The 23,223-nt window shown below is 42.3% G+C and overlaps 1 protein-coding gene across 1 annotated transcript in view; it reads left to right on the top strand.

Annotated features, from left to right (window-relative positions):
- The window catches only part of grik3 (glutamate ionotropic receptor kainate type subunit 3), a 179,845-nt gene that overhangs the window by 105,171 nt on the left and 51,451 nt on the right, over nucleotides 1-23,223 (top strand). The window contains exons 7-10 of the mRNA XM_039651314.2: nucleotides 4,394-4,537; nucleotides 9,962-10,069; nucleotides 13,078-13,191; nucleotides 22,556-22,759. Of these exons, the coding sequence (XP_039507248.2) occupies nucleotides 4,394-4,537; nucleotides 9,962-10,069; nucleotides 13,078-13,191; nucleotides 22,556-22,759 (570 nt within the window). The remainder of the gene's footprint in view (nucleotides 1-4,393; nucleotides 4,538-9,961; nucleotides 10,070-13,077; nucleotides 13,192-22,555; nucleotides 22,760-23,223) is intronic.

The raw sequence follows: 23,223 nt of genomic DNA, 5'->3' as shown, positions 1-23,223 counted from the left end.
GATTGAATCCTCTTCACCGCTGGTTCCGTCCAGCTCTCCAGAGATTGAATGCTCTTCACCGCTGGTTCCGTCCAGCTCTCCAGAGATTGAATGCTCTTCACCGCTGGTTCCGTCCAGCTCTCCAGAGATTGAATGCTCTTCACCGCTGGTTCCGTCCAGCTCTCCAGAGATTGAATGCTCTTCACCGCTGGTTCCGTCCAGCTCTCCAGAGATTGAATGCTCTTCACCGCTGGTTCCGTCCAGCTCTCCAGAGATTGAATGCTCTTCACCGCTGGTTCCGTCCAGCTCTCCAGAGATTGAATGCTCTTCACCGCCGGTTCCGTCCAGCTCTCCAGAGATTGAATGCTCTTCACTGCTGGGTCCGTCCAGCTCACCAGAGAATGAATGCTCTTCACTGCTGGTTCCGTTCAGCTCACCAGAGACTGAATGCTCTTCCCCGCTGGTTCCGTCCAGCTCTCCAGAGATGGAATGCTCTTCGCCGCTGGTTCCGTCCAGCTCTCCAGAGTCTGAATGCTCTTCGCCGCTGGTCCCGTCCAGCTCTCCAGAGATTGAATGTTCTTCACCGCTGGTTCCGTCCAGCTCTCCAGAGACTGAATGCTCTTCCCCGCTGGTTCCGTCCAGCTCTTCAGAGATTGAATCCTCTTCACCGCTGGTTCCGTCCAGCTCTCCAGAGATTGAATGCTCTTCACCGCTGGTTCCGTCCAGCTCTCCAGAGATTGAATGCTCTTCACCGCTGGTTCCGTCCAGCTCTCCAGAGATTGAATGCTCTTCACCGCTGGTTCCGTCCAGCTCTCCAGAGATTGAATGCTCTTCACCGCTGGTTCCGTCCAGCTCTCCAGAGATTGAATGCTCTTCACCGCTGGTTCCGTCCAGCTCTCCAGAGATTGAATGCTCTTCACCGCCGGTTCCGTCCAGCTCTCCAGAGATTGAATGCTCTTCACTGCTGGGTCCGTCCAGCTCACCAGAGAATGAATGCTCTTCACTGCTGGTTCCGTTCAGCTCACCAGAGAATGAATGCTCTTCACTGCTGGATCCGTCCAGATCATCAGAGAATGAATGTTCTTCACTGCTGGTTCCGTCCAGCCCACCAGAGACTGAATGCTCTTCACTGCTGGTTCCGTCCAGCTCACCAGAGACTGAATGCTCTTCACTGCTGGTTCCGTCCAGCTCACCAGAGAATGAATGCTCTTCACTGCTGGTTCCGTCCAGATCATCAGAGAATGAATGCTCTTCACTGCTGGTTCCGTCCAGCCCACCAGAGACTGAATGCTCTTCACTGCTGGTTCCGTCCAGCTCACCAGAGACTGAATGCTCTTCACTGCTGGTTCCGTCCAGCTCACCAGAGAATGAATGCTCTTCACTGCTGGTTCCGTCCAGTCCTCCAGAGACAGTATGCTCTTCACTGCTGGTTCCGTCCAGTCCTCCAGAGACAAAATGCTCTTCACTGCTGGTTCCGTCCAGATCACCAGAGAATGAATGCTCTTCACTGCTGGTTCCGTCCAGCCCACCAGAGACTGAATGCCCTTCACTGCTGGTTCCGTCCAGCTCACCAGAGAATGCATGCTCTTCACTGCTGGTTCCGTCCAGCTCTCCAGAGACTGAATGCTCTTCACTGCTGGTTCCGTCCCACTCACCAGAGAATGAATGCTCTTCACTGCTGGTTCCGTCCAGCCCTCCAGAGACAGTATGCTCTTCACTGCTGGTTCCGTCCAGCCCTCTAAAGACTGTATGCTCTTCACTGCTGGTTCCGTCCAGCCCTCCAGAGAATGAATGCTCTTCACTGCTGGCTCCGTCCCACTCACCAGAGAATGAATGCTCTTCACTGCTGGTTCCGTCCCACTCACCAGAGACTGAATGCTCTTCACTGCTGGTTCCGCCCAGCCCTCCAGAGACTGAATACTCTTCCCAGCTGGTTCCGTCCAGCCCTCCAGAGAATGAATGCTCTTCACTGCTGGTTCCGTCCCACTCACCAGAGAATGAATGCTCTTCACTGCTGGTTCCGTCCCACTCACCAGAGAATGAATGTTCTTCACTGCTGGTTCCGTCCCACTCACCAGAGAATGAATGCTCTTCACTGCTGGTTCCGCCCAGCCCTCCAGAGACTGAATACTCTTCCCAGCTGGTTCCGTCCAGCCCTCCAGAGAATGAATGCTCTTCACTGCTGGTTCCGTCCCACTCACCAGAGAATGAATGCTCTTCACTGCTGGTTCCGTCCCACTCACCAGAGAATGAATGTTCTTCACTGCTGGTTCCGTCCCACTCACCAGAGAATGAATGCTCTCCACCGCTGGTTCCGTCCAGCCCTCTAAAGACTGTATGCTCTTCACTGCTGGTTCCGTCCAGCCCTCCAGAGAATGAATGCTCTTCACTGCTGGTTCCGTCCAGCCCTCCAGAGACTGAATGCTCTTCACTGCTGGTTCCGTCCAGCTCTCCAGAGACTGAACGCTCTTCACTGCTGGTTCCGTCCAGCTCTCCAGAGACTGTATGCTCATCACTGCTGGTTCCGTCCAGCCATCCAGAGACTGCACGCTCTTCACTGCTGGTTCCGTCCAGCCATCCAGAGACTGAATGCTCTTCACTGCTGGTTCCGTCCAGCCCTCCAGAGACTGAATGCTCTTCACTGCTGGTTCCGTCCAGCCCTCCAGAGACTGTATGCTCTTCACTACTGGTTCCGTCCAGCCATCCAGAGACTGAATGCTCTTCACTGCTGGTTCCGTCCAGCCCTCCAGAGACTGTATGCTCTTCACTGCTGGTTCCGTCCAGCCATCCAGAGACTGTATGCTCATCACTGCTGGTTCCGTCCAGCCCTCCAGAGACTGAACGCTCTTCACTGCTGGTTCCGTCCAGTCCTCCAGAGACTGAACGCTCTTCACTGCTGGTTCCGTCCAGTTCCTCCGAGCCCGAGCTCTCTTCTTCGCTGGGCCCGACCAGTCCAGCCCCAGAGACCGTCCAGCCAGCGCCAGAGGCCGCTCAGCCTGCTCCGCCCTGGCCACGCCCTCAGCCTGCTCCGCCCTGGCCACGTCCTCAGTCTGCTTCGCCCTGGTCTCACCCTCAGCCTGCTCCGCCCTGGCCACGCCCTCAGCCTGCTTCGCCCTGGTCTCGCCCTCAGCCTGCTTCGCCCTGGCCACGCCATCAGCCTGCTCCGCCCTGGCCACGCCCTCAGCCTGTTCCGCCCTGGCCACGCCCTCAGCCTGCTCCGCCCTGGCCACGCCCTCAGCCTGCTCCGCCCTGGCCACGCCCTCAGCCTGCTTCGCCCTGGTCTCGCCCTCAGCCTGTTCCGCCCTGGCCACGCCCTCAGCCTGCTCCGCCCTGGCCACGCCCTCAGCCTGCTCCGCCCTGGCCACGCCCTCAGCCTGCTCCGCCCTGGCCACGCCCCTCTCAGGCCCCAGTTCGTCCCCCCTCCTTCCTCTGTTCCGCGGCGTGAGGTCACGCCTCCCGGGAGGGGGGAGTTCTGTCACAGTCCTACGTCTGCACCAGTCTGTCTTGTCTTCAGCACTACACTTCCCAGGATCCTCTCGTCACCCTATCCCGTGTTCACTCCCTCATCAGCCACCTGTTCCTCGTCATCATCATCTGTTTCACCTGTTCTCACCCCATTATGTTTGATTAGTCTGTGTATTTAGTTCCCTTTGTGTTACTCTATGATTGTCGGTCGATGTCGAATGTTACCCCGTGTTACCTGAATCCTTGCCTGTATCCTGAAATAAATGTTACCTTCCGTGTGAACCTGGACTCCTCCTATTCCTTCCGTCTGCACTCCTGCTCTCCTGCACCATACCCCGTGACAGCTTCATGTTTGCACACCTATGGAAGCTTGTTTCTGCCACAGAATAAAACATTTTAAAATATAATTACGACTTTTTATCTTGCAATTCTGATTTTATTTTTTTAGAATTGTGATATATATTGATGGAATTGCGTGATATAAAGTCATAATTGTGTTATAAAGTCGCAATTCTGACATTTTCTCGCAATTACGACTTTATATCATGCAATTCTGACTTTATAACTCGCAATTCCGACTTTATATCACGCAATTCTGAAAAAAAGTCAGAATTGTGATATAGAAAGTTACAATTACCTTTTTGTTTGTTTTATTCTGTCGTAGAAACAAACTTCCATATACACCTTTATGCACTATCAAAACAAAAAGTATCAACCATGGAAATTTGGGCCCACAGTAGCCTATTGTTTTTGCCTATTTACTCACTCACAATGTCTCTTAGCATCAGACTTGAATCAAAGGTCTTCTTACATTTGGATTCAAGTGTGCTAATGGTCCTGAGCAGTGGCCCAGTTTGCTGTTTGACAAGGTTGTCAACTGGTCAGGTCTTGCACTCTTCCCGCTTGTCAGATCCTTTCAGCTGACATATCGCCCCCCTATTTATTCCAGACAGATGCTGCTCTGACGTACGACGCGGTCCACATCGTGTCGGTCTCCTACCAGCACGCGCCACAGATGACTGTCAACTCACTGCAGTGTCATCGGCACAAACCCTGGAGGTTCGGAGGACGCTTCATGAGTTTCATTAAAGAGGTAATGACAATCGCTCATGGCACTGCTGTCACAAACACTTCTGCTCTCCAGAGACAAGACAAGATATAGAAGATATTGTTTAAATGACATGCTATTAGTTTCTATGCATTTCACTGAAGCTTGTTTAAGCTCATTTTAAGTGTGTATCATTTTTTATGCATTTATTGCATATGGTGACCCCAGAAAGTGGTGCCCACCTTATATAAGCAATTATTCAAGCAATGAGTGCAGTGAAGCCATGGTTAACTGTGATTTTAGAAGGGCTGTTGTTAAGCTAAAACAATCTAACGGACAGCTTCACTGGGCTTATGAAACATTTACTACATATTCCTGTTAGGTTTCATTAGATGCTAACAAGATCATCAACGTTCAACTTCATATAAATCATAACAGCCTAATGTTACCGAATGAACTGTCGGGTCATGAAGTGGAAATGACTGTGAGGCTTTGATGGAGACGATCTACATGATCTCTGTTTCTCCGCCCTTGTCCACTGCTATCTCATCACAAACTGCATTTCCCATAATCCATTGCCGGGACTTATTATGTGCCATTACTTTCAACTGTGTCTCATTACCTTGTTAACTCTGCCTTTATACGCCCTCGCCCTGTCATTCTTGCAAAGTCTTGTTTGTGTCAAACTGTAATTCTCAGCACTCTCTTTGGTTTCCTGTGTTGTGGTCTCGATCATCTGCCTGGTTTACTGGATTTCCCTGTTTGGACTCAGCAGTGAACACATTTCCTCAATGGTTACATTTTCTTAACAGACAGAGATGCAGTGAGAGGTGCAGGTGCAGTGAGAGATGCAGTGAGAGGTGCAGGATCAGTGAGAGATGCAGTTAGAGGTGCAGGATCAGTGAGAGATGCAGTGAGAGGTGCAGGATCAGTGAGAGATGCAGTTAGAGGTGCAGGATCAGTGAGAGATGCAGTGAGAGGTGCAGGTGCAGTGAAAGATGCAGTTAGAGGTGCAGTGAGCGATGCAGTGAGAGGTGCAGGATCAGTGAGAGATGCAGTTAGAGGTGCAGGATCAGTGAGAGATGCAGTGAGAGGTGCAGGATCAGTGAGAGATGCAGTTAGAGGTGCAGGATCAGTGAGAGATGCAGTGAGAGGTGCAGGTGCAGTGAAAGATGCAGTTAGAGGTGCAGTGAGCGATGCAGTGAGAGATGCAGGATCAGTGAGAGGTGCAGTGAGAGGTGCAGGATCAGTGAGAGGTGCAGGATCAGTGAGAGATGCAGTGAGAGGTGCAGGATCAGTGAGAGATGCAGTTAGAGGTGCAGGATCAGTGAGAGATGCAGTGAGAGGTGCAGGTGCAGTGAAAGATGCAGTTAGAGGTGCAGTGAGCGATGCAGTGAGAGATGCAGGATCAGTGAGAGGTGCAGTGAGAGGTGCAGGATCAGTGAGAGATGCAGTTAGAGGTGCAGGATCAGTGAGAGATGCAGTGAGAGGTGCATGTGCAGTGAGAGATGCAGGATCAGTGAGAGATGCAGTGAGAGGTGCAGGATCAGTGAGAGATGCAGTGAGAGGTGCAGGATCAGTGAGAGATGCAGTTAGAGGTGCAGGATCAGTGAGAGATGCAGTGAGAGGTGCAGGTGCAGTGAAAGATGCAGTTAGAGGTGCAGTGAGAGATGCAGTGAGAGGTGCAGGTACAGTGAGCGATGCAGTGAGAGATGCAGGATCAGTGAGAGGTGCAGGATCAGTGAGAGGTGCAGGATCAGTGAGAGGTGCAGGTGCAGTGAGAGGTGCAGGATCAGTGAGAGGTGCAGTGAGAGGTGCAGGATCAGTGAGAGGTGCAGTGAGAGGTGCAGGATCAGTGAGAGGTGCAGTGAGAGGTGCAGGTACAGTGAGAGGTGCAGGACCAGTGAGAGATGCAGTGAGAGGTGCAGGATCAGTGAGAGGTGCAGTGAGAGGTGCAGGATCAGTGAGAGGTGCAGTGAGAGGTGCAGGGACAGTGAGAGGTGCAGGACCAGTGAGAGGTGCAGGATCAGTGAGAGGTGCAGGATCAGTGAGAGATGCAGGGAGAGGTGCAGGATCTGTGAGAGATGCAGTGAGAGGTGCAGGATCAGTGAGAGGTGCAGGATCAGTGAGAGGTGCAGGATCAGTGAGAGGTGCAGTGAGAGGTGCAGGATCAGTGAGAGGTGCAGGATCAGTGAGAGGTGCAGGTACAGTGAGAGATGCAGTGAGAGGTGCAGGAGCAGTGAGAGATGCAGTGAGAGGTGCAGGATCAGTGAGAGATGCAGTGAGAGGTGCAGGATCAGTGAGAGGTGCAGTGAGAGGTGCAGGATCTGTGAGAGATGCAGTGAGAGGTGCAGGATCAGTGAGAGGTGCAGGATCAGTGAGAGGTGCAGTGAGAGGTGCAGGATCAGTGAGAGGTGCAGGATCAGTGAGAGGTGCAGTGAGAGGTGCAGGTACAGTGAGCGATGCAGTGAGAGGTGCAGGATCAGTGAGAGGTGCAGTGAGAGGTGCAGGATCTGTGAGAGATGCAGTGAGAGGTGCAGGATCAGTGAGAGGTGCAGGATCAGTGAGAGGTGCAGGATCAGTGAGAGGTGCAGTGAGAGGTGCAGGATCAGTGAGAGGTGCAGTGAGAGGTGCAGGATCAGTGAGAGGTGCAGTGAGAGGTGCAGGTGCAGTGAGAGGTGCAGTGAGAGATGCAGTGAGAGATGCAGGATCAGTGAGAAATGAATGTACTGTGAGAGATGCAGGAGCAGTGAGAGATGCAGTGAGAGATACAGGTGTAGTGCGAGATGCAGTGAGAGGTGCAGTGAGACGTGCAGTGAAAGGTGCAGTGCGAGATGCAGTGAGAGGTGCAGTGGAAGTTGCAGTAATGTAATGTTTTTCTTTTTTAAGAATTGTATCTAATGTGTCTAACATATCATTCATATTGAATTATTTACTCCCAATAACCATTAACAGCTCTTTATACTGTATGTGAGATAAATAAACAATAGTTTTGTTAATTACAGTGACAATGAATGAAGAACTCCCTATTTGCATAGACATGTAGCCTATTGAGATATGCTATATGATATCATATATAATATATGAATTAACTTTAAACTAATAGTTTGCACTTTAATACGTATAATTAAGGTAAACTGATACTGAATAGTGCACCTGTGGTATCTTTCTGCAAAATTAATAAATGTCTGATGCTGATTCTGATGTATTTTTACCAGCGACATTCCTATACATTAGTTGAGTCCAAACACCTCCACCAATTATCTCTGCACTACTGATAAACACTGCATCATTATTCAGAGGCTTCAACAGTGGATCTCACCTGATAAACAACCCTCATTCACCGCACATTTTAATTGCCTCATTTAAGTGCAGTGAGACGCTGATTGCAGCGAGTTTGAGTTGGTTCTGTTCTACTAAACTCAGTGTCCCACTTTCTCATCTCCGTGTGCTTCGCTCGTGGTAATCAGCTCTTATTTCAGCTCACAAGAGAGACTTTGATTGGGACTCGTAATAGGCAGATTAGAGTAGTTGAACACAGCACTGTGGACGAGAGGAGAGAGAAGCGAGGGATGTGGAGAAGAACAAGCTTGCAGTGAAAGGTCCTCGCTCATGGACGAGAGCGGAGGTGTTTCATTTGGAAGAGGATATGGAGAGGGCTGTAGATCAGTGTGTGTTGTGTGTTGTTTGGGGGCGGAGCTCTTTGCTTTAGGAACAAGGGAGGAATGGAGAGGAGGAGTTGCGATATCATTTTTTTCTGCGTCTCTAGAGATTGTTGAAAGTGAGATGGTCGTTAATTAGGACGAGGTCTTGGGGGAAGATGTGCCTGAGGCGCTGGGATGTAAAATGTAATTAAAAAGGAAATAGAAGCTCTCTGTATGTGTGTGTGTGTGTGTACTCACAAGTATGTGTTTGGACAAAAACTGGCTTCTTTTCAATTCACAGGTGAGAATTTGAATGGATTTGGACACACGCAGCCGGATGTTGAAATGGGATATGAATTAAAATGTCTGGAAGAGGAATTTACTGAATTGCAATTCAACAGTCACACAACAGACGCTTTCCATTAGTCCAACAAAACATAAATTAGGCTACATCGTTCATTTTGATTAATTTGTCCTATTATCTCCCGAATATGAAGAATACATTTTCATCAGTTGGTTTAGACATATTTCTCTAAAGCAAATTCAGTGTCATAAAGACGTTCATAATGTATGTTACAATGCATGATATCTTTTCCTAAAATTGTAACCACAGTTAAAATGCATTGCAGTATTTGCAGATTTATTGTTACATCTGAAATTTGTTGTTTGTCATGTGTTTTAATACATTATTCTAATAAATATTTGAGTATTTATAATGTATTATAACGGATTACAATTATTCATGAGACTATACAGGTCATTATAAGATGCAATATTAATGCATTACAATTCTTTGGTTTAAGTCCAATTCACACTATTATCTAGTAGCATAATACTAGCATATTGGCTGCTTATTAGTTCTTATAAAGCACATATTAATGCCTTATTCTACATCCATCAATCCTACAATACCTAAACTTAACAACTACCTTACTAACTATTAATAAGCAGTAATTAGGAGTTTATTTATTGAGCTGCAGTTATTAGTTAGTTAATAGTGTGAATTGCACCCAAACTAAAGAGTGACCTTATTCTTTCATAATGCCAAGGCTTAAAGTGAAGTGTTACCTCACTTAAAAAAGCAATAAGTATTGACTTTCTTATATTAAATATCTCGTAATAATGTCCTATAGCATTTTAATGTGTAGTTTATATTAAGAAACTGAAAATCCCCAAATTCACATAAACTCACACGATATGACATACAATTAACATAAAAAATAAAACTGAGAAATTGAATTGGGATTGAAATGCCATTTTCATCGATAATGCACATCAGTTTTTAATTGATGGAAATTGTAAGTAACATTTCAGTGTTGATTTTTATCTTATAATATTTCTTGAAATGTCCTATAAACTCGTATTGAAAAACTGAAATTTCATTGAATCAAATGTAATTGGTACCACCCCAGATAGCAAACTGACATTGAATCAACGTGGAAATATGACATCGAAACAACGTTGATCTGACATTGTTTTGCTCATCGAATTAACGTTGAACCAACGTCAGACGCGTCATTCTTTCAAAACTAACGGAAAATCAACGCGTTGTTTCAACGTTATGAAAGCAAACCAATTTTCGATTTTCATTTAGCTTTGAAGAATGCCGCGTCTGACGTTGGCTCAACGTTAATTCGATGAGCAAAATCAACGTTGTTTCAATGTCATGAGAGACGTCGTTTCCACGTTGATTCAATGTCAGTTTGCTGTCTGGGACAAATCTGCATCGTTTTGTTGATTTAAATTAAATTCAAATTGGGATTGAAATAGCATTTAAATCTGAATGTTGGTGTGTTTTAATTGTTGAAATGTGTGTGTTTTGAAGTCTCACTGGGATGGCCTGACGGGACGGCTGAGCTTCAACAGAACTACAGGTCTGCGCACCGACTTCGATCTGGACATCGTCAGTCTTAAAGAGGACGGCCTTCAAAAGGTAAACCACCACACAAACACACACACAGCAACCGTCTCACAATACTAGTAATATATAATAACAACGGACTTGCTAAGTCTTTATGCTTTTTTTTGCACAGTAGGAGGGATAAAATGATTAAAAACCGGTTTCTTCTGCTAATGCTCGGCTGTAAGTCACTTTTCATTTGCATAGTCGATTATACCAGGAACGTTCATGCTGCCAAAGAGCAAAAATGCATCATTGAAAAGGGATTGTTACTCCCTTCAAATAACCTTCTGTTCTCGCAGTCTAGCGCACTGAATCCTCCCGCACCGCGTCTCGTATGGTCACCGTTCCTGTGCAAATAAAGAGCAATTTGTGTCTTACGTTTAATTTACCTCCTAACAAGGAAGCAAATGAGGTGTTTAAACATACGCATAAGTTAGCGGATCATAAAGCAAATTGGATTAGTGTACAAAGTACTGTTAATTACAAGCCTCTGTTAATGACCTGCTGAAGTTACACACGCTTTTGTGCTTTAATGAGCGACGTAAATATAGTAGCTTTGTGAAAAGCAGTAATGCAAGACAAACACTATTTTTGTTTTCATTAGTCATTGAGTTTTCATTTATAAGTTTGGCTATCACACTGTGGCAATGAGAAGCTTTAAGAGAAGCCAAAAAATGAAGTAAACAGCACCAAACACCTCCACACAATCTGTATGATTATATAAAAATGCTCTCATGCACACAGAATAGTAAGACCCATAATTCTGTGGGGAAGCAGTGCAATTCCCAGAAACAGACACACGTTTCACTCATAGAGCTGTTCTAGGAGTAGATCTTCAGGGGAAAAAAACAAAAAAAACGTTTTTAATATTTAGCGTTTTAGATCTGTAGCTATGCATTTTGAGGAGGCCGAGAAAGTCTCCTCTCGGCAACATGAATATTTCTCCTTCTCTGATAATCACGTTTAATGAATTTAGTTAATTGCAGTCAATTTGAAATAATGAAACACCCCCCTATAAAGTGGCGTAGCATATCGTGTGAAATGTGCCTCTCTCTGAATTAGTCGCATGCGTCTGTTATCGGGGTTTATTACACCTGTGTATCTCTGAGATCGGCCGCTCTTGGGCTTTATGGATATGTTGGAGCAGGACAGAGATAGAGAGAAGTGTTCAGATTATTACTGCAAACATCCCCATAACCGTCCGCATGCCGGACTTTCTTTTTCTCACTGCGGGCGAATGTTTGTGCAAAACTCACTAAATTTGCTCAGATTCGCTATGTGCTGCTGATACTAGAGGGATTATTCAGTACTACTATTTCAACACCCTCTACTGACTGCCTCTTACTGTGTTTTGTGTGTGTGTGTGTTTGTACATTAATTAACAGCAAGCATTTTAATGTCTCTAATATCCCTGGAGGCAGATAGAGCACTCCGGCTGAAATAGATTCATTGATTGATAATCAGCTGGATTGGTCCCAATGCAGAGTTATACAAACAGCTTGCACACCAATATTGAGTCAAATCTCTTGATAGACACTCACCTAAAGGATTATTAGGAACACCTGTTCAATTTCTCATGAATGCAATTATCTAATCAACCAATCACACGGCAGTTGCTTCAATGCATTTAGGGGGTGTGGTCCTGGTCAAGACAATCTCCTGAACTCCAAACTGAATGTCAGAATGGGAAAGAAAGGGGATTTAAGCAATTTTGAGCGTGGCATGGTTGTTGGTGTCTGAGTATTTCACAATCTGCTCAGTTACTGGGATTTTCACACACAACCATTTCTAGGGTTTACAAAGAATGGAGTGAAAAGGGAAAAACATCCAGTATGCGGCAGTCCTGTGGGGGAAAATGCCTTGTTAGCGCTATATAAATAAATGTGACTTGACTTGACTTGACTTGACTTGTTGATGCGAGAGGTCAGAGGAGAATGGGCCAACTGATTCAAGCTGATAGAAGAGCAACTTTGACTGAAATAACCACTCGTTACAACCGAGGTATGCAGCAAAGCATTTGTGAAGAAGACACAACACACACAACCTTGAGGCGGATGGGCTACAACAGCAGAAGACCCCACTGGGTACCACTCATCTCCACTACAAATAGGAAAAAGAGGCGACAATTTGCAAGAGCTCACCAAAATTGGACATTTGAAGACTGTACAAATGTTGCCTGGTCTGATGAGTCTGGATTTCTGTTGAGACATTCAGATGGTAGAGTCCGAATTTGGCGTAAAAAGAATGAGAACATGGATCCATCATGCCTTGTTCCCACTGTGCAGGCTGGCGGCGGTGGTGTAATGGTGTCGGGATGTTTTCTTGGCACACTTTAGGCCCCTTAGCGCCAATTGGGCATCGTTTAAATGCCACGGCCTACCTGAGCATTGTTTCTGACCATGTCCATCCCTTTATGGCCACCATGTCCCCATCCTCTGATGGCTACTTCCAGCAGGATAATGCACCATGAATCATTTCAAATTGGTTTCTTGAACATGTCAATGAGTTGACTGTACTAAAATGGCCGCCACAGTCACCAGATCTTAACCCAATAGAGCATCTTTGGGATGTGGTGGAACGGGAGCTTCGTGCCCATCCCACAAATCTCCATCAACTGCATTTATCTGCTTCAGCTGAGAAATGAAACAACCAAGGGCTCTTTTATAGTTGATCCTGCATATTAAGATGCGATACGAGTACTTGAACACCGGGAAAGTGTAACACCTTTAATAACACCACTGTGTTATTAGATAGTAATTCATGCCGTAAGTTCCGCTTTTACTTCTGTTCAACATTTTCTGTTGCAAAATTGAATTGAGAAGCAATCCCCTTTGGTGGAATTGCCCTTCGTCTGTTAATGTATTCAGAGTGTATGCAAGGGCCTGGCTACTCATGTACCGCCCTATTGGCAATCAGCTAATGCTTCAGGATGAGCTCAGCACAGGCTGCTAATGCAGTCAGATGGGCTATTGCGATGTGGATGGGGTCACACAGGTACGAGAAACACTCTCTGACTGCATAAATCTCCTCTTTTCTAGGTGGGGAAGTGGAGTGCATCCGGAGGGCTCAACATCACTGAGGTCCCGCGACAGAACGGCATGAACATCACTGACTCGCTTTCCAACCGCTCGCTGGTCATCACCACCATCCTGGTAAGGTCATCCGGATGCTGTGTGTGAAGGAGAGAGCTCTTTCTCCAAATTTCACTTTCCTTTGTAGTGTTCTTTACCTCTTCCCAGGTCAGCACTAGGGTTGGGTATCGTTTGAATTTGAACGATTCTGATTCCGATTCTGATTCCTTGTTTCGATTCCGGTTCCTAACGATTCTCGATTTCGATTCTTATAAGAGGCAGGGTCAAAAAAGTTTAGCTAACCTTGCTAACCAACGGCCTTTCTGAAGGAAATACTCCTTCTGTCACAAATACTTGTCACGAATTTTGCATTTTGCCGAGATTTCGTTAATTTTTAGAAAAGTGAAGCCACATTTTGGACCGCCGACGTAAGCTACTCATGTTCGACTCGCGTGGTTATGCCAACACTTCCGGTAGACGCTTCTTCGTTGGTGTTGTTCAGCAGTTTCTTCTTCCGCTCGGCGGACTGTGAATATTGAAACTAGGAATTGAAATTTTAACTCTTGAACGATTCCGGGAAAAACGAAAAGTTAGTCCCGGTTCCAATCGATACTCGATTCTCGATACCCAACCCTAGTCAGCACATGGGCTGCTTTTCAAGTAATGAAGCGAACATGCTCCAGATTCTCCTTTCCTCTCACAGAAATGCCAAATAGCTCGGCCTCTTTCAGTGTCTCAGTCCTTGAAATAAATTGACCTGGCTGAATCAACAAAACAAGATGTCTTCCCCTGTTTGAAACAAAGTTTGAGCCTCAGCCATCTCGCCTGACTGTTTTACTAAGGATGATTCTGAATTGAAGCTAGTGTTAGTTCTCAACTCGCTCTGCCATATGAATTTGGGAATGACATTTGGTACAATTTATTTTAATAAAATAATAGTAAAATAATAATAATAAAATAAATGTTTTTCTCTACTATGGGAGCGCAACGCGTTTTTGCAAGTCTGCTAACCACACTTATAAAAGCAGGCCACAGAGTCTTGAGATGTGTTTTTTCAAAGTTAAGCTGTATTTAACTTAATTTACATTTATTCATTCATTTATTCGACTTACAATTGCTAAATATGTCAGAGGTTGCACGCCTCTAGGAGCAACTAGGGGTTAAGTGTCTTGCTCAGGGACACATTGGTGTCTCACAGTGGATTCGAACCCGGGTATCTCACACCATCATCACCCCAACTTCACACCAAGTCTTGTGGTGCAAGACAAAAAATAAGTATGTGTGTAGGCTATCAATTAAACATGGCTATTTATTCAACATGTCAGAGACTATTAGAATTAAGTACAAATTGTGAAAAATAGCAGTGTTTTCTTTGCACTATAGTGTAATTAGTTTTTTATACTATTTGTAAATAGTGGCAGATACTACTTGCACCTAAGTGTATTATAGTACAGTATGCAGTAATAACAAGATATTCAGTGTTTATGATTATATTTATTCAAATCCTAAATGGATGCCACCTTATACTTGTACTGCTAACCCTACCCGATAAATACTTTATTACTACTACACTGTAAAAAAAAATTGATGGTTTAACTTAAAAAAGTAAGTAACCTGGTTGCCTTAAATTTTTAAGCTCATTGAACTAGAAAAAGTGAGTTAATACAATGAAGGAGATTAATTTAACCATCAGAAACTCAAAATGATATGTTATCTGAACTAAATAAATTATTTAAGTTGATTTGAAAAAATAAAAAATGTTGTGATTACTACACTGTAAAAATATTGTTGGTTTAACTTAAAAAAGTAAGTAACCTGGGTTGCCTTAAAATTTTAAGTTGATTGAACTGGAAAAATTGAGTTAATACAATGGAGTAGATTAATTTAACCATCAGAAACTCAAAATAATAAGTTATGTCAACTAAATAAATTATTATAAAGTTGATTTGGCAAAAGAAAATATGTTGTGATAACAAATCTTGAAAACATTTTTTAAAGTGAAATATTTAAATTTACCTTTAAATTACATTTACTACTATTCAAATAAAAAAAATGGGGAAAAGGAGAAGAATATAGTTGCTGTGGACTTGTTTTAGCTTAACACAGTACATTTTTTTTCTCAGCAATTATTGATTATAGGCTGAAGAATCATGCAGTTCAGTTGATTATTTAATGGCAATGATGCAATGAAAAAAAAAAGTATTATTGACAGCTCTAAACATCAGTAATACTCTTGTACGACTAACCCTTTTACAGGTTACCTTAAGTAATTGAAGAGTTCAGATGCAAAAGCCTCTAAGTGCCATTTGAAATTTTCTTCTAAAATGATCATTTTTATCAAGCTTGTATATTTAAGTTCAGTAATTTCACTTAAATGGCAATGATGATTACCTATTAATTGTCATTTAAGTGAAATTACTGAACTTAAATATACAAGCTTGATAAAAATGGTCATTTTTGAAGACAATTTCAAATGGCATTTAGAGGCTTTTGCATTTGAACTCTTCAATTATATAAGCTCAAGTATTGGAAAATGCCACTGACCCATTCCAATTTGGTTTCCCGCCATAAGATATTTTCAGAGATTTATCATAGACATGTAGCCTTAATTTATTGCTGTAACATGCAGATGCATGCTGGGTGAGATTCTGCTTTACCCAATGTGTAATTTGGCAGATAATAGCACAAATGACAAATCTTAAATAAATCTGTGTTGCATTCAATACTGTATTCTCACAGATGTCCCGAGGGCTGTATTTATGTATGTTGCAGAATTGTTTTTGGGATTATTTTTGGTACTGACAACAGCCTCTGTGGACTTATTTTGGACAAGCATATGAGTTATCAACAGGGATAAACACTGTTATTAACTGTGGATTGAGCTGCAAGGCTATCATTATGAGTTAAGGTCTTGATAGGATATAATCAGTGATTTTGCAGTGGGTTTCTAGTGGGCGATGGGTTTTGTTATATTAAGATTATTTTCTCTCTCTTTTTAAGCATTAAACAACGGTAATTGAATAAGGGTCGGCCAAGTGAAAAAAAAAAAACTATGAATACGAACGGATAGTAACCTTGGACACATAACAATTATGACAGATATAAATTATAGTCTGTCAACATCCCAAACGTTCCTTCAGAAATATCACGAACATACACTGTAAAAAATAACCGTGATTTTAACGGTAAAATACTGTAAAAATGCTACAGTGCAAAACTGTTAATTGGTAAACAGAAAGTTTCCGTACTATACACGGTAAATAACTGTGATAGAATTTTACAGTAAAATTTACAGTTTTTAAAATGTACAGTTTTTGAAACAAATCATTGTATAATTTACAGTGAAAAACCGTAAATTGACATTCCCACAATTCCCTGTGACACTTCACATTTTATGTATTTTTGTTGAAATAACTATGGTTCCTCATAGTTTTATTGTTTTTTTTTTCTACAGTAATTAGTTATGTACATTAGAGTTATATGTTACATTTAATGTTGTTAAATTAATGTTTATTGCATTTTTTTTTTTATTTCATGTGTGTTTCCATGATGGTGCTTAATGTTTGTGTGAATGACATTGTGCAGCTTCTTGAATTAAGTACTGCTTTTTATACAAGTATTCACTTGTGATGAGCTGTGATTGCTCAAGTAACTCTAATCACTGCTGTGATGATTGTTGGTTGTCAGTGTATTTCAATGGTCTAAAACAGATATCAATACATCAATAAGTTGGTAAATCCACATTTTATCCGAAAATAAATTACGGTTTATTACTGTAAATTTTAAGTTAAGTCTGTAAAACCATTAACGGTCCTACCGTATTTTTAACGGTAAAGTTCTGGCAACCACAGCTGCCGTTTTTTTACCGTAAAATTTAAGGTTTATTTTTTACAGTGTAGGCTTAGATAGCCACAGCTTGACCTTCACCCTAATCTGATATTCTGGACCGGGTGAAAATATAATAACGATGCATCATATTATTGCAAATCAATATCCAGAAACATTTAGACTGTTGTCTGTTGTTATTGCTAAACTGATGAAGGAATGATTCAACATATCCATGCTTTTATTAAACTTCTTCAGTTTCATACTTAACTCCACTGATTCCTTTCTCTTAGTGCTCATGTTGAAAAAAGGGAGAGATTATTAAAAACCTTGGATTTGCTACAAAACCCTTAGGGAATATTACAGACTGGGGACTTAAAACAGATGGTAGCAACTGTTATAGTCGTTTATGTATCATTATTATTTATTTATTTTTGGCCACACAAACTTTTTGATCAAGATAATTGGACAGCTTCCACAAAGTGTTGCTTTATCTAGGTATTACACCTAAAATACCTTCATTCTATCATAAAAAAGTCATATCATTTTTCATGTTAAATTATATACAGTATTATATTAAAATTAAATTATAAATATCCTTTATATGAGATCTTATGTCAGCAAACAAAATGTAGCTTTATTTTTTCTTAAATTGTATTTATAGGAGAAACTGGGGCTAGTTGTCACACTTTTATCTTTATCGTTTATGCATAAGCAAATACACAGATGAACCAAAACATTATGAGCTCCTGCCTAATAATAATAATTTGTAACTATAATGCAGTGCTTTTCCAATGTACACAATTCACCTGGATGATGCAATGTCGGCCATATTGCTCCAGAACGCCCACAGATTGTTGAAGCCATACAATATATATATATATATATATATATATATGGGGATGATTAGGAGAGGCCAATGGGAAAATTTGGCCTGGATGCCAGGGTAACATAGCCTGGTCCCACCAGACTCTCGTACATTTCATTTGCACATAGAGTTTGTTATCGCTCCATTGACAAGCGTTAACTTCCTTGTAGTTCTCTGTTGAAGTCTAAAACTATTGGATCTGCCCAGAGTCACTCTGGATATGCCATAACCAATCGCTGACGTTTGGCCATTTCGTATGACGACTCAATCTAGCACACGACAACAACGTCATCGTTCTCAGCCACTCCCTCTGTTCGCTGATTGGACCAGTACAAAAATGACCGGAGAAAACCAAAGAATACACCACAATCCCAGACGTAGTCCTGAAGGAAAATGAAAATTGAGTGGAAGTACATAGGAGGGCAGGGCCAGGCTAAGGGGAACACCCTTACTCTTTTGTAAAGAATACCCTGTTTCTGGACTAAAAAGAGCCCTGAATGTGTTCTGTGGTCTCTGGCACCAAGACATTAGCAGAAGATCCTTCAAGTCCTAAAAAGTTACGAGGTGGAGGTGGATCAAACTTGCTAGACCAGCACATCCCACAGATGCCCAATTGGATTGAAATTGAGATCTGGGGAATTCGGAGGCTGTGGAAACTCCCTAAACTATTCATTCGTGTTCATCAAACCATTCCTGATCAATGTGTGCTGTGTGGCGGGGTTCATTATCCTGCGGAGAGAGACTAGGGAACACCAGTGTCATGAATGGGTATACCTGGTCTGCAACAATCTTTAGGGAGAAGTCAACGATTCATATTGACATTCACATGAATGGCAGGACCCAGGGTTTCCCAGCAGAACATTGTCCAGACCTCCACCAGCTTGTCATCATCCCACAGTAATCCTGGTGCCATCTTTCCCAGGTAAATGGTGCACACAGCCATCCAAGTGATGTATGGGAGTCCCAGACAACCTTTTTCCGATGCTCCAAGGTCCAGTTTGGACGCTGGCATGGCCTTTGTAGGCAATTTGTAGGCACTCTCCAAACCTTGCCGTTTCAGAGCAACCCGGTCTCATCCCAAGACGTCATATAACTGACGTTTTGGGACGTCTTTTGACCATACGTCAATATTCGCCTTTTTAGGGCCCCCTTAAACGTCGGTAGATGAGGTTATGGGACCCTAACTCTACCCCATACCTAAACCTAACCCGTCACCTAACGGACGTTAAAGGTAAAGCGTCAGTTGTATGACGGCCCGGGATCGCCATCTACCGACGTTTAAGGGGGCCCTAAAAAGGCGGATATTGACGTATGGTCAAAATACGTCCCAAAACGTCAGTTATATGACTTTTTGGGATGAGACTGTGTTATTCAGAGATACTCTTCCCCAGTGGCCTTGCCATAACAATTTGGCTCTTGTCAAAGTTTCTTGGATCTTTATTACTGCCCATATTTCTCCTTTATTCGACACGTTGATCACGAGAACTGATCGTTTTATTACCCTTTAATCTACTCAGACTTAATATGTGGCCTTATTAGGAGATGATCAACAATATACTGTATGCTTAATCTGTGACTGGTCATAATTGTTTGGCTCTTCAGTGGACTTTAGATACAACTTGTGATTCAGATTACAAAACAAAACACGACAACTTACAGTATGAAACCTGATGTTTTGTCCAAATATTTTTGTCCCAAGGTCAGTTTTGTTTAAATTGTACCGTCATTATATAGATGAACCGTGTCAGCTATTTCAAGAATTTGGGTAATTTGACTATGTTTGTGACTGACTCAGTCAAAATTTTCCTACTTAGTTTCTGAGAGTTCTGAACTAGTACTTGCGAAAACTTTCCAGTGTGACAACTAGAACTGGTCTCAAAAGTGTTTGCATGGAAAAACCCATGTCTTTCAAAACGCTCATATCCCATATCTGGACAAAATCCCACTTGAAAGATTGTTCATATCACTGTAAAGCATCGAATTGAAATGAAACCGATTCTCAAATCCAATCCGAGGATGAACGTGCAGGAGTTGTTGTCCTCCTTTCTGCTGCCAGCTGAAATACTTTGCATTTTCTGTCCTGACTGTATAGTGTCATTCGTTTCTGACTAAAATGAGAAATGATGTCAGGGCTAGAAAGGTGTCCCATTATGTTTGATGAAACCCAGAGAGTGAAGGTCACCTTGAGTGAGTTTGATCATAAGCAATAAATAGAGCAATCCTGAAATAACTGACATAATGCCTCATTAAAACATCTTTATCTGTGTCCATTACGAAAAACGGCAAAGGTCAAGGTATCGGATTCCTCAAGGACTAATTCTCAGTAACCTGTCAAAATTAAGCAGAACCATTCTCAACACAGAATGAAACTTGTGGTGTGACATGTGACAATTTTACGTTCTTCTTTTTTGTTGCTTAAAACAAAGTTGTGTGTCCAAATAAATGCCATCTGAGAACATTGCTGGTTTCTCTTGTTCCACTTTCGTTTCCCATATAACAATATAACTCGCTGCTTAACTTCTTCGTTTAAAAAATCAACTAGCTAGTCACGACTGTTTTCCCAACCCGATCACACTAAATGCGTCTTTATAGCACGCATGTCTATTGTTGTGTAATTTATACGCTAAAGTGAGTTTTTACGGGCATATGATACGCATTGGTTGGTTAGGGTAGGTTTAGGTATGGTGTGGGGTGCGTGTGTATTATACGTAAATGAACTGCGTATCAAATGCACGCGAAAAACTGCGTCTCATATGCACGGAAAAACTCATTTTCGCATATAAATTACACGATAATACACAATGCGTGCTATAGAGACGCATTTACGTAAGAACTGGCTGGTTTTTCCGAAACCATAGTGTTGCAAATTGGTCGTTCAACCAAGTTGGTTAATGATGTAATAACTTCTTTTAATGAATATGTTCGAGATTGAATTAATGCTACATTTTTTTCTATAAATTACGGACATGGCATCTGAGGACTAATTCTCATTTTTCGCAGTTATTTTGCCTTATTTTCAGAGTCAACCATAGGCTCGATCTTACATACTAGAGCACGTTTTGACTAACTAAAGCACTCTAAGCACTAACTAAAAGACAGAAATGACATTTGGATGTATTCTAAATAAATTATATAGATTGTTGCGAATGTTCGTTAGAACTAGGGTTGGGTATCGTTTGAATTTGAACGATTCCGATTCCTTGTTTCGATTCCGGTTCCTAACGATTCTCGATTCCGATTCTTTTAAGAGGCAGGGTCAAAAAAGTTTAGCTAACCTTGCTAACCAACGGTCTTTCTGAAGGAAATACTCCTTCTGTCACAAATACTCCTTTTGTCACAAATTTTGCATTTTGCCGAGATTTCGTTATTTTTAGAAAAGTGAAGCCACACTTTGGACCGCCGACGTAAGCTACTCATGTTCGACTCGCGCGGTTATGCCAACACTTCCGGTAGACGCTTCTTCGTTGGTGTTGTTCAGCGGTTTCCTATTCCTGTGAATATCGAAACTAGGAATCGAAATTTTAACTTTTGAACGATTCCGGGAAAAACGAAAAGTTAGTCCCGGTTCCAAACGATACTCGATTCTCGATACCCAAGCCTAGTTAGAACTACGTTTTTTGGAAACACTGACTCATTGAACTATGCTGATAACGACAGAACTTGCGACCATAGTTGACTAACGATGCTTTTGGGAAACACACCCCTGATTGCTAGATACAGTACCAACTCTCAGAAAAAAGGTAAATGGACGATAGCAAGAAACCAGAAACTGAACAGTTTGATGATGTGTGCTGCTTGTCACGCTCAATATTTATCACATGCCAATCAGCAAAATTACTCTGTCCTTCTGCTCCTTCTTGACTGAATATAAAACGACAAAGTCCTACCTTGTGCCGTCGCTCCTTGGGAATGTATCGACAGTTGCAAGGCTGGTGTCCAAAGAGTTATTCGATAAATATAAAGCCATTTGTTGGCTTGGGGATCTCTCATATGTCAAGGTACATAAATAAAATTGCAGAAAAATCCCAGCTGTACCCACTTTAAGACTCTGCTTGCTTTAGTTGTTATGTCTGATTAAACTGCTGAAAGTACAGATGAAATGTGCACATGCTGGGTTTCCATAATAACAGTATTTCAGTGTTATAATGGGAACGCCTCCATAGATTAGGTTGTATAATTTGCAATTTAAAAGACATATTCTTGACGATTTTGGCACCGGCTCCATCAGATGCTTTTCCAATTCTCTCGAAGGGCATCTCAATCACATGTGGTTTAAAAGGACTAGGTAGGCATCTCTGCAATGAGGAATTGCACTTAAAGGAGTAGTAGATTATGATCTTAAAATAGGTCTTTAAGTGTGAAATACCAAACTTGTCCTTTAAGCTATAGATTCATTGCCACTAGGGGTTTGCAAAAATGACTGTTTTCAAACCAGCTTCAAACTGGTTTGAGGCGGTCCAGCCCCACAAGCACATAATTTGGTGAGTCAATGTTGCTTTCTCAGACTATTCAGACAAACAAATTGCATTTTTTTGTCACTACTGGCATAGAAATTGCTCACTTCAAGTTTTACATGGACTATGAAAAACATTACATTTTGTGGTATGAATAATGTCAAGAACATCTAATTTTACCAACAGAGCCAGCTGTCAGAGGTGTTCACTCGTACTCGATTAGGTGTGTGTGTTGTGAATAGTGTGAGAAATCTCAACCCTGAAGCTGCTTCTCATTCAATATTTTGTATTTGTACAGGAGGAGCCATATGTCATGCTTAAGAAGTCTGACAAGGCACTCGTCGGCAATGACCGCTTTGAGGGCTTCTGTATTGACCTGCTTAAGGAGTTGGCCAGCATTCTGGGCTTCTCCTACGAGATCCACCTGGTGCAGGACGGGAAGTATGGGTTTCAAGACGATAAAGGCCAGTGGAATGGGATGATTAAGGAACTCATGGAACACGTAAGTATTCAGCATCATAGCGGAAACCCTCTGGTGCTCCTCACGTGTCGGTCTAATTTTTATTTTATTTTTTTCAATTAAATCAATGTACTATATTTTAGTTTGATGATGTTTTTTATTTAATATTTTAGATTTTTAGGGGATTTTTTTTATAATAAATTATATTTACGCTGTATTTATCACTTTCTGAGCATAGACCTTAAAATTTAGTTTCCAGTCATAAATCTTGAATGCTTTAAAATACAGACTTAAGTTTGATCTCTTTTTAAAAAAGAAACGACATATTATTGCTGGAGTGCAACATTTTTTAAAAAGTCAACTCAAAAAAAGTAACATAATTGTATGTGTATTGTTATGAAAAATGTGCTAAAATACTATTTTCATTTTTTTTTTTTTTTTGGAAATATATATTTTCAAAAACACATTTTATTCTAAAACTGCAAGAAAATCGAAGCCATTAAAGG

This window comes from Pimephales promelas, chromosome 12 (assembly GCF_988280905.1).
Source record: "Pimephales promelas chromosome 12, fPimPro1.hap1.1, whole genome shotgun sequence".
NCBI lineage: Eukaryota > Metazoa > Chordata > Actinopteri > Cypriniformes > Leuciscidae > Pimephales > Pimephales promelas.
The sequence above is the reverse complement of the archived record's forward strand: the minus strand, read 5'-3'. Positions and strand labels throughout refer to the sequence as shown.